We start from the raw sequence: 13,410 nt of genomic DNA on the forward strand, positions 1-13,410 counted from the left end.
GGACGAATATTTTATCTCGATGACGATAAATTAACTCGAAGTGCAACTATGAGTTGGCGGGCTTATTCCGTTCGAACTTATTTTATCCTGTAATTTATTGAAATATTTTTTAATATTTCTTTAAAACATGTTGTATTTGAATGGGATGCAAAAATGAAGAAAAATAATTATACTTTGACTAAGTTGAACCTTTAAAGAGATTTTTGTAATTGCGTACTATCCTAAAACAGTAGAATTTGCTTCAAACGATCATAATGAATAGTTTTACACCATCTCCTGACTGAATGATTTATAAAAGGTATAGCATTTTCGCATTATTAAGTACAATATGTAAGATACAGAAATTAACAAATGGTCTTCACTTCGATATATTTATTTAATCATTCATTCATTGTCCTCTAGTATATGTACCCTCATTAAGGGCATACGATACAGTTACTGGGGAGGTAATGACGTTGCTAACGTAAAATGATATTTTCGCGACGTCAAACTGTGACATATCGGGAAAAGATGCATTTTTTTACTGATTTTTATCATTCAAACTGATTTAATTTGAAAACGAGTTCATGGACCCCTATTTTTCAAAACGGCAATTTATTTCATTGTGCAGGGAGATTATGTGACCCAAATTTTATACAACTGTAAATAGAGGATTTTTTTTTTAAATTTGATAAACATGCAGTAAAAAATGACGTTTTTTCCTCAATTCATGAACATTTGATAAATATGAGTTATTTCTGAATAAAAAAATTGCATATTTTTTAGGATTCTTATAAAATACAGAAATTGCCGATTATTTAACAAAATACAATTTGTGTTTATCTTTTATAACAAAAAAGTTATGTCTTTCTTTCGAAAAAGAAATTACGGCCACAAATCTGAAATTTTAGCAAATATACAAAATTTTGACCTCATTTTACTCAAAAAGTAGCTCATGAAGGTATATTTTTAATACATATTTGATTTAATCCGGTAAATTGGCCTATATGCAAATTTTGTAAATGCAGGATCAAAACTGTATCGTATGCCCTTAACTTCATTGTCTTTCTACCTTGTACTTTAAATTATTTGTCTGATTGGTCTGAGACTGGTGCGTTACACTGAGTAACATTTCTAGGATATGATTATTCCATTGTATCGAAAATGAATGACAAAATATAATTGCATACCGAAACTGAAAGTGAGGTATAAGCTTGAAACTTGTTCACATACATGTATGCTTAAAATATTAATTCTGTATACATGTACAATTCCCTTCTCTTTGACATTTGTTTAGATGCTTGGCTAGACAGTAATCTTTTAAAAAAAGATATTACTGTCATTTTAACATCTCATTCAGCGCCATCTTCAATTTGACCTTTTAATACATACCAGAGATTCCATCGCTTTTCAAACATTTTCATCTACACCACTTTCTTTTCATTGCTTACTGAAGATATTGAATTTCGAATCTCAAAAATCTAAGTTGATTACATGCATAAAAGATTCTACTCAACTAAAATCAATTAGCTCACCTCGCAAAAGCCGAATCCATAGTATTAAACAAGGTTAGGGACATTATAGATTAAATTTTGTTTATGCACCAAAAGTGTTCAGAAAATAGCAGTTATGGTTACAAATGAAAGCTAAAAAACATAATACGACCCAAAAAATCCAGATACAATAAATAAGCAGATACTTCAACTTTGCTATTTGAACAGAAATGATAAGAAAGTGTATGAATTTACTTAAATATCAATAAAAAATATATAGCCTTGCAGTTTAGACTATTTGGAATAGAATTTAATTTTTGAGATTGTTATTGAGCATATTTTCATACAATTAACAACTGTTACAAAAGGAAAAAATGGCCAAATATGTTTAGCTATTGCAATATAAAGGTTTAAAACATTGGGTGTGGGTTTGGGTGGAGGGTAGTGGCGGTTTAAACTGCACACAATACTATTTAAGTATAAATGAAAATATTGATACACTTAAGACATTATATGTTTATATAACAATTAGTAGTATATGCAAGTTCGTAAAATACATCAATCTTTATAGAATACATCACAACAACAAAACACATGAATATGGAAACAAGAATGTCGACCTATCCACTGAAAAGGACTGTTTTTTCGCAGATATCTACTCCAGCATTATTGGAAACAAAAGAATCAGTTCGTGAAATGACAACTAACGTTAAAGGTATGATACAAAGTAAGATGAAGAAAAGTATATTATAATTCATTTTGTACAAGATATTATAACATTGTATTAATTTCCTCCAGAAATGGTGCTTTTCTACATTTATCCTAACCGGAATGCTCAAACCCAAACATTTGAAAGACAAAGACGTCCAAGTCACAAATACACAATAAGCGTAATGATTAAAAAAGGACTTAAAATAGACTGAGCGCGTTGGAACCTTGTTGTTTTAATAAAAAAAAATATCAACGCTTAGTTTATGAAAAGTTTGTTAAAATCAAGTCAATACAGAAGCACTGACTATTGAGTTCATTTACTCTTGCGCACAAGCAGTCCAATAGTAGGGATATCAACCAAGGCATTTCTAGCACTATATCAATTTGGTGCGTGCGAGTGGTTTTCTACAACTTAAATAATTATGTTACGTATACGACATGCACATTTGGCGTACTATTAGTCAATAGACTTTTCCTTCTACCTTTTAATGACTCTAAAATATATACTCACTTGACATGTGACCTCCTTTGTAGTAGGTTATTCTAGTACTCGGCCAAGTAATAGGAAACAAAAAAGAGACAAATTGTGCTAAAAATTAGTGCAATTTGAGAGGGGGAAATCCGAAAATTATGCCGTGTAAAGAAACATAAAATAATCTAATGCCCTCGCATCTACGGATAACCCTCATTTGAAAGTACAAAAATATTCTACCACGGCGTATTTAACCGTTGAATAACTATATACTCCGTAAACAAAAGTCTATGGTATCAGATTAATCTATTCTGAACTTATGATCTTTCATGATTTTTTTTTTCAATAGAGTAATAATAATTCAGCACTTCGCCCGACGCGCGTTTTGTCCACATAAGATTCATCAGTGACCCTCAGATCAAAATAGTTAACTAAGCCAAACAATTACATAGTTGAAGAGCATTGAGGGACAAACAATTCTAAAACACTTTTGCCAAATACGGATAAGGTAAACTACATGTATGCCTCGGACAAGAAAATTCTTAGTATTTCAAAAACTTCATACTTTTGTTAAGAGAAAATTTATAAAATGACCACATAATTGTTATTCATATCAACACCTACGTAGTGAATACTACTTGAAACGTCCATCAGCAGTGGCAACGACTGTGGTGTAAATAGTTATCAAAGGTACCAGAAGTATAATTTAATACGCCAGATTCGCATTTCGTTTACATAAGACTCATCAGATATATGTACGAGACATGAGTCAAATCAAATTTAAGGCAGTCATCTGAATATGTTGTTTTTATTTCCTGTTTTTTTTTCTCCATACTGTTATTTGACATTTCTACATATCTGTCATGAGTAAAAACACAAACACCTCGTATTGGTCAACACATTTAATAAAAAAAAAAAAAATTCAGTCGCATCTTTTGGTAACCCTCATTTGCCATTAGTGTTATGATCATACATCTGAATATGTATCAAACAGGAACATGCTTTGGTATAGCGCATTGCTTGATAGTTATAAGTTGATAAGATAGAGCGATATGTGTGTTATAATGTGAAACTTAAAGAAAGCATTGAGATGACTGAAATCAAGTTTTGCATTTATAGCGGTTGATCTGCTTCAATTTCTGAATTTGAAGTTTATTTAGATATATGAGGTGCAATGAAGATCAGGACATCACTAAAATGGAAAAAAAACCTTAAATACACGGTACATTCATATGAAAGTTTGATGTAATTACTAACTTAATAGTGAAGAAATGTTGGCGACAGAAATTTTAATTTAAATACATCAATCTTATTTGGACAATGTATAAAAATAATTAATAATAAATTTAAAATAATCTGTATTCGGCACTACACAAAATAGAGATTATTGGTAGGCTTCAGATATCTTAATTCAGCATGGTCTTTTACAGTAAAATTTATGTTTTGAAATGATGTTTGGTCATATCAAAACTAATGTATTTTTATACTGCAAAACACATTTTGGATGAAATTGGAAAAATATTTGGTATGCAGAAATACAGAAACATTCAAAAAAGTATTACCCCTTTCAATACTTACATGGAAGTTAAATACATATTTCACATATTGTAGCGCAGAGAACAAATTCAACAAAAATCAATGGAAAAACAAGGATTCTTTCCATTAGTAAGACGGATATTTCAGAGGTCTCCACTTCCCGAACATTATCGGGGACAAATTCGTTAATTTCAGTTAAGATTACTACAAGAAAAGGTATGATGTAGCTTGAAATTTTTTAAGGAAAATACGTAATGCATCAACAATTTGATTAACTTTTTTCTCTCATGACTACACTCACTCTGTTCTTATTTAAATAAATAGTTTTAGAGTTTTATAGAATATCAGCATTAGGGACGAAATTTAATATGTTTCTCTTATCATAATTAAAACTCTTTTTTTTCATGGATCATCCCTTTTCCTTAAATACGATTTGACGTGTTAATGTATGAGCAACACGCTTAGTTGTACCAGACAATTAAGTTCTATTTGTTTAGAATTTAGGTTATAAAATATATGCAAAGACATCTGAGAGAGACATATATATTTTCTTTTTACCTTATTCTCTGAAACTGTTGACATTTTAACTATGTTTACTTATATTTCCACAGAAAGAAGAGAAACCACAACAGATACCGGTGGCAGGAATAATATATTTACAAATCAACAGAGTATGTCGAAGATGTCTATCACATCATCACCTGGTACAAAACCATTAATTCCAGTAAATATGATTAAAGTCACAGGTATGAACTGAAGCTCAACTAATTCAAAGAATAAATCGTCGAAAAATTGCAGTTATATTTCTTTGGTACAATATATCAAGTTGTCGCATTGTTTGGGTCTTATGAAAAATTTTAAAGCTTAAAGCTGCTTAAAAATACCAAAGGGATACTCACACTATTAAGAAAGTTCGCTGCTTTGTTTCAAATAAATAGTTTTCCATAAGACTAGTATATATTGAAAGGTAAAATTGAGAATAGAAAAGAGACGACAATCCGACCATAAAGCAGACACTAGCAGCTCACCAACAGGTCTTCAACGCAGCGAGAACTTCCCGCACCCGGAGGCGTCATTCAGCTGGCCCAATAGCAAATATATATACTGGTTCAGTAATAATGAAAGCCATACCTAACTCCAAATTGTACACAAGAAACTAAAATTAAAAATCATACAAGACTATCAAAGGCAATATGCTCCTGACTTGCGACAGGCGCATAATTTTGGCGAGGTTAAACATGTTAATGGGATCTCCACCCTCCCTATACTTCTAGTCAATGCAGAAAAGTAGACGCATAACAATTCGCACATTTAAATTCAGTTCAAGAGAATATTACTATAAAATATTTAAATGCTTTACGTTTGGTAATTACTTTTAATATAAGTGTTCAATAATAAAATCATATATACTGTAAGAATAAGGTGAACACGTCAGTTGTTTTAATACAGGAGGAAATATATTGTACAAATAAACTTTTGGTAAATGTAACGGATATTGTCAGATTAGAAGAATTGTTGGCCTCAATGGCTTCAAACTAAAACTTTTCTAGAAACAAAACAAAAACATTTCAATGACTAAATGTGTCAAAATTATAGACTCGATACCAGGAATATACAAATACGAAAAGCAAAGGTAAAAACAAGACTTTATGAACACGCACAAGGATTATAAACTGCAACGATAGTTCAAATATGGATGTAAAGTAAGGCCGTGTTCATATTGACCTAAATTCGGTGTTATGTTAGTGTAACTCACACGTAAACTAAACACAACTGCGTTCCCATTGATAAAACTCAATGTTTACATGTAGTTTAAATCATGTTTTACCTACTGCTCTGGTAACGGATCGTGAAAGACATTTAATGAAAATTCTAGGTCAGAATCTTTGAAAAAATCTCTTAATTTTCAAAATGCGGAACAAATCCGAACAAAAAAATATGTCTGTCAAAATGGTTTATCTTCCTCAACATAACTGTGAAATAAGAAAGGGAAAATATGCAGTACTTTATGAAAAAACACAAAAGGCGCAATGCATGTCTATGAAATTAAGTACAAATAACACGCTTTTTGTAACTAAAATGGTCATGTTTCAGTTCATCGTAATATATTTGAAATTTAATCTTTGGTGTATCTGATAGTACAGTAAAATTAAGGTATGTTCTCCTTTTAAAAGCATTAATTTGTTTATGAAAACCTTGAATTTGTTGAATATCCATCAAACTTGATCGTGAAAGATCAGGCAACGCATTATTTTGATCGTAAAAGATAATGCGTGACCAGACTTATTACTAGTAATCAGTATTTCTTTGACCATTTGATAAACCTGCAACTGATTGAAGCCTGTAACTATTTTGATAAGGATGAACTTTAAAGCTATTTTTTTTTATTCAACACTTTACCTCGAAAGATAAAAAACAACAACTAAAACATCTCTAAATAAGTTTGAAAGATTCAGCTCTGAGAATCGGTCAAGTGCAATTCAGACAGACTGACACTATTTAGCCAATAATATGGATATGCAACGTTTAAACCAAAATGATATCCATCAAACAAAAATTTACAGCAAAACAGCATGTTTCATGAGTAATTTGAGATTGAACGATAACCAACATTTTGTGCAACAGTGCTTTCTTAAGTTCTGTATATACAACGCAGATGTGGATTGATTTATCTATATACTACAGACTATAGAATAACAGATCGCAAATGCTGAAATGTCTCGTCTGCTTTACTTATGATAGTTAGTTTTATAGAACGTTTATAATATCAAGGGTTTTACTAGAAGTGTCAAATGCGCTTAATGCGCTTAATGTATTTTTGTCCATCTGATGAGTTAAGCCTTTTCAATGGATTTTTATAGTTCGTTCTTATGTTGTACAGTTATACCACTGTCTCAGGTTAGGGAGAGGGTTGGAATCCCGCTAACATGTTTAACCCCGCCACATTATTAATGTATGTGCCTGTCAAAAGTCAAGAGCCTGTGATTCAGTGGTTGTTGTTTGTCTATGTGTTACAATTTTTTTTTCGCTCATTTTTTAGACAAATAAGGCCGTTAGTTTTCTCGTTTGGATTGTTTTACATTGTCACTTTGGGGGCCTTTTATAGCTGACTATACGGTATGGGCTTTGCTCATTGTTGAAGGCCGTACGGTGATCTATAGTTGTTAATGTCTGTGTCACTTTGGTCTCTTGTGGATAGTTGTCTCTTTGGCAATCATATCACATCTTTTTTTTAAAATTATGATTGTCAATGGTACATAATAAGAGTAAAATTGAGAATGGAAATGGGGAATGTGTCAAAGAGACAACAACCCGACCAAATAATAAACAACAGCAGAAGGTCACCAACAGGTCTTCAATGTAGCGAGAAATTCCCGCACCTGGAGGCGTCCTTCAGCTGGCCCCTACGCAAATATATACTAGTCCAGTGATAATGAACGCCATACTTATTTCCAAATTGTACACAAGAAACTAAAATTAAAATAATACAAGACTAACAAAGGCCAGAGGCTCCTGCCTTGGGACAGGCGCAAAAAAGCGCCGGGGTTAAATATGTTTGTGAGATCTCAACCCTCCCCCTATACCTCTAACCAATGTAGAAAAGTAAACGCATAACAATACGCACATTAAAATTCAGTTCAAGAGAAGTCCGAGTCTGATGTCAGAAGATGTAACCAGAGAAAATAAACAAAGTGACAATAATACATAAATAACAACAGACTACTAGCAGTTAACTGACATGCCAGCTCCAGACTTCAATTAAACTGACTGAAAGATTATGATTTCATCATATGAACATCAGGCACACTCCTTCCCGTTAGGGGTTTAGTATCATACCATCATAACATATATGAGAAGAACATAACCCGTGTCATGCCAACAACTGTTTTTAGAATAAATGTGTTTAGTTCCGATGCAAAGACCTTATCAGTGACTCAATATTAACGCCAAAATATGCTATCTTTAATGACTTGACAACAGTATCGTAATTATATCCCTTCTTAATAAGTCTATTCAAAGGTTTTGTAAGTTTCTGAGGTGAATACTGACACTTTTGTGCTTTATAAAGAATATCACCATAAAAAAATTGGATGTGAAATACCTGAACGTATTAGAAGTCTGCATGTTGAGCTATATTTACGAATGATGTCTGTATACCGATGATAAAATTTAGTAAATGTTTTGACTAGTTTGTGATATTGAAAACCCTGGTGTAATAATTTTTCAGTAATACATATATTTCTCTCGTTAAAATCTAAAACATTGTTACATACTCGAGCGAATCGTACTAGTTGACATATATAAACACCGTAAGATGGTGACAAGGGAACGTCACCATCTAAAAACGGATAATTAACGATAGGAAATGAAAAATCATCCCTTTTTATCATAAATTTTAGTATTCAGCTTTCCGTTAGTAATATAAATATCAAGATCGAGGAAAGGTCAATGGTCATAGTTAGTATTAGCTAGAGTGCAAGGTCAGATGAACCATGAAATACAGATCTCTACAAATATCCCGTAGAACAAATAAATGTGTTCCGATCCTTTACAGTGCCTTAGAAACTGACAAATATAAAAGTTATGCTTTGCCAATTAATTCGAAACACGAGGTCAAAAGTATATGATCCCTGACCGACAGCCAGACATAGACATCTTACTATTATTCAATATATCAAATACAATTGACGTCATCATGGTCATATTTGAAACATGCAAACAGACATGTACACCATACACGAAATACCTTAGCGCTATAGCATACAGGCATATATTCAAAGGCTAGACAACATAAAACGAGCATTGCCGAATGATGCATGATAACGGGTTCAATGTTACATGTAGTTGAAACCTTGCAGAAGTCGAAAATGTACACCTCACAATCATAACAACAGACAGTTATTCTGAAGCTTAACGAATCCTCGATACGGACTTGACCACAAAAATGAATCTTCATCCAATTAATAAGGCAAATTCGGGGTCAGGTGAAACTTGTCTGACGAACATATAGTATATAGGATCCAATATATCATATGTGGTTATCTTAAAACTCGTGATGAGTGAGTACTTCACATGACAATAAAAAGCTTCATCCTACAATCATCCAACTATTTTACATTTCATTTTATGAAAACATTAATACTTTGAAAAGCTTAAACCTATTGAGAATGTTACCCTATATAGCTTTTCTCAATACCAATAACAAATATCAACTATGATAGAATTGAAGAATAATTTGAACGTCTTCGTAGCATCAGATCTTTCACGATCCTTTTCACGATCTTCCAAAATACGGTACGTGATCTTTCACGATCCAAAAAATCAATTTTTGTGTAAATAGTTCTTTATTTACCAAGTTTCAGATTATGTTTATACAAAATAACTATAAGAACCATTTCAATAATTCAAATAGAATGCCCTTATTCGTATTAAAGTAGGTTTTCTAGTCGAATTTATGAAAAAAATCATGTTTGTTTACATTTTTTATGTCATTGAAATGTCGAGAAGCAATCTGCCTTTTGTTGTTTTGTAATATCTATGTACTTTTAAAACTGGATATTCTCACATACTGATCATTATGTTGAACCATTTTGACAGACAGTTTTATTTTGTCGTAAATTTTTCTGTGTAAATAATTAAATTAAAATATGTATTGACCTTTCATATGTCTTCTCGATTAAATGTCTATCACGATCCGTTACCAGAACTTTCACGATCGTCGCTCAATACTTGACCGCCGTTAGATATTCTTTCACGCTCATTTCTCTCGATAAACCGAATGACACCCGTGTACACACAGTCGATAGTCGATGTAGGCCTTGTGTAGGTTAAGTGTACACAAAACTAGGCAATTAGGACATTAGTTTTATCGTGTATATATTTAAGGAGGAAACTATTTTTGAGTAAAATTGATATTTTTGATAATTATTAGTTGTCTAAATTTTACAGATTTGTTTTTGTAAAAAAAAAATAACGTACTATATTAACCCCTAACCAAGACTCAATGCAGCATCATTGCCGAACCCACAAGGCAGCAACCAATTGATTTTCGGAGGGGGGCTATTATAGTTGAAAATGCTTCTAGTTTTTGGCCCTGAAAAAAACATTGTTTGTTTCACCCTCAGCTGCCACTATATATAATGCTAAAATTGATTTCGACTTGTTACAAAAAATTGTCCTGAAAAATATCAAAAGCTCACGCCCCCTCCCCCTCCACAAAAAATGAAGTAAATAGTTGCTGCCTAATTCATTTGAAAAGGTCTTTTCGAATCGAATTGACGTACACAGAAATATTCGCCACTGGTCTTTACTAAAAAAACGATTCACGCATAAATGCATGACTAAAAAAAGGTGTGAGGTAAATGATATGTTTGTCTAGTATCTCAGATCCGTTTAATAACACGTAAAATAAATAAAGAAAACGTTACCCTATTCCTTTACCAAATACTCCTTGGAGAAGAAATACTATTTGAAACGAACAGAAAAGATAAAAATGTAGTGATCCCTAATATCTCAATCCTTTTTTTCGGCTGTAAGCACGCTGTTGCAGCTAAAGTTTTCTAATGCGTTATGATATCGAGACATCTCTAGTATATTCAAACTACTGCAAATTTTAAAAATGGCTTTCATAAAGTAGCAACCACTTAACTTAAAAAAAAGGTGGAGGGTTATTTTTTTTTTATCTGAGTCAGATTTTTTTTCGCGCGTACGTTTTTATTCCTTTTTTTCGATGCTGGTGATCAAATACTTTTTTTCAATATTTAACACTATAATGTATGGGGAAACTCTTGATTCAGAATATTTTTGTTTATCATCTGTATGACCATATTTTTTTTTTATCAAATTGAGGATCGGAATATTTCCATTCCCATCCCCCATCCCCCTTTTGAAGTCAAATGGTTGTTCCCTTACCGCTAGAAAAAAATTTCAAAATTTTTGAATTCAGTTCTACGTAATGAACATTTAAATGACATATAGTTTACAAGTGGGAACAAATCTTATGTACAGGTAGCTAAACAAGGTGTATAGATGTGAACAAATGTAATGTGAAACCAGTGTACACTACACTAAACTAATTGTAAACATGTTTACTCTACACGGCGTTTGGTGTGAACACGGCCTAAGATACACACTATTCTAAGTGCAACGATTGTAGAAGAAAATGTATACATTGTACAATTCAAAATTGTAAAATAGATATATTATAGCTATAGTTTTATTCGAAGTACGTGTATGTTTTAGTTATTACTGTTGGTGGCTCCTTGATGACTGTCGGTATAGCGGTTGTTGTGATTCTGCTTCTGTATAAAAGAAAACGGTAAATTTTCAGTGAAATATTTAGATTCAACTATGATGAAAATAAGGTTTTATCGTATAAGCACATGTCAATGGTAAAGAATGCTAATAACTCATCGATTGGTTGCTTTATACATCTGGAGGAAGACATATGCTGTGAATTGATTTAGGCAATCTATGGACATACCGAGAAATTTTAGAAAACGATTCTAACTTGATCGAGGCATTACGTTTGACGTACCTTTTAGACCGGCTGCATATTAGCGAAGCCGACGAAGAAGGCCACCAAGTGGTCTCCAATGCATCGAAAACATTACGCATCCGAAGGCGGGCTTCAGCTGACCCTTTAAGAATTACATAAACATATTTCAGCCAGATTGATCCTATACTGAACTCCGAAACATACACATGAACAAAATTAAAAAAAGAAAAAATTCTAACAAAGGCACGGGGTTTCAGACGTTGGACAGGCAGAAAATACGACGGCGTTTAACATGGTACATGTGTGTGCTGCATGCATTTAAACACACTAAGTACTTTTCGCGGCTATTTGATTTAGCAATTTTCTGATTTACTTGATGAAGTTTAATAAAGAAAGATCCAAGGTTTACATATTTGCGACGATTTATTTTCGCGTGATTTTCAATATTTCACACAATTACAGTTGTGTTTTTATCAATGTTGTCATAATATGAAATACAATATTGAAAAGACGTTTTTAAGAATTTTTTTTTTCTTTCTCAGGAAACGAATTATATATCATTCGCGTAATTCTGCTAGCAATGATATTCATGCGTCTCTTGAAGGAGAACAACCAATGCAGATGTTCAGCAACAACGACAGGTCTCGTAACAGAACAAATACAGTACCATTTACTCTTCAACAAAAACAGCCTTCTGGCAATATTTCCGTCAGCAATTATCAGGACCCTGTTGATATGGAAAATCAGTACCAAAGACTTGATTTCTCCATGCGGAGTGATTTAAAAGAAGTACACGATGACTACGCTATGCAGTTATATAACCGAACATCCTCTCCTGCTGTCAATGACGACGATTCGAAACCTTTGAAAAAAGCCGGACTTACAAAGGGGACGAACGATTTGAAAGAAGTATATAATAATTATTCCCTGCCATATGATGCACTTTCTCTCCCTCCTGCAGTTAATAAGGATGATATGAAAATACAAATTAAAGTACGACCTTCACTGACAACGAAAGATGTAAAACACAACAATGTTGCATATACTGCGATACTGCGATAGTGCATGAAAACTTCTTATATGACATACCAAAACATTCCAGTAAATCCCTTGATAATCAATGCTCGATGAAAAAGTGATACAAACATTAAAAGAAATCATACTTTGTGTACTGTCTTGAATTTGAACAAGAGTTGTCTTTCTTGGTGAGATATTCATCGCATAGTTTTGTTTGTTATTTATATACTTTTCTATGAGATTTAATTGAAATGTATGCATTAAATTTTGATCATGATGATTCCGCCTTTAATTGAAATATTCCACTTTTTCTTATTTTTTTCTCTCTGAGGTATTTTATACAGAGCAGCATAACTGATATTTCAAATAAACTAATAAGTCCTAACCAAATTGATTTAATACTTCAAATTGTTCCAGAAGTCAGGATAAAAAACACCACAACAACAACAACAATAACAATAACTAGAATTGCCATTGCAAGCAATAGCGGATGTCACCCTGGTCCACCAATTGCCACTAAGCGGCAGCCATTTCGAAATTTTAACATTAAATTAACTAATTTACTTTACAATGCATCAGTTTGCAAATTTTTAGAAAGTTTAAAGCATTTTTAAAATTTTGATGTTTTTACTGTTTTTATGGCAACGGCGGCCATTTGGAAAATTACAAAGTCATACTTCTGCTTCATATTGTACTCCCCATAA

At 32.4% G+C, this 13,410-nt stretch overlaps 1 protein-coding gene across 1 annotated transcript; it reads left to right on the plus strand.

Moving 5' to 3' along the window:
* The first annotated feature begins 2,084 nt into the window (after window positions 1–2,084).
* Window positions 2,085–12,751, plus strand: LOC134726467 (uncharacterized). Its single transcript, XM_063590874.1, has 4 exons — window positions 2,085–2,187; window positions 4,803–4,937; window positions 11,434–11,509; window positions 12,232–12,751. The coding sequence occupies exons 1-4, from the start codon at window positions 2,085–2,087 to the stop codon at window positions 12,749–12,751; spliced, it is 834 nt and encodes a 277-aa protein (XP_063446944.1).
* The last annotated feature ends 659 nt before the right edge of the window (window positions 12,752–13,410 follow it).

Source organism: Mytilus trossulus, chromosome 7 (genome assembly GCF_036588685.1).
Source record: "Mytilus trossulus isolate FHL-02 chromosome 7, PNRI_Mtr1.1.1.hap1, whole genome shotgun sequence".
In the NCBI taxonomy this organism is placed as follows: Eukaryota; Metazoa; Mollusca; class Bivalvia; order Mytilida; family Mytilidae; genus Mytilus; species Mytilus trossulus.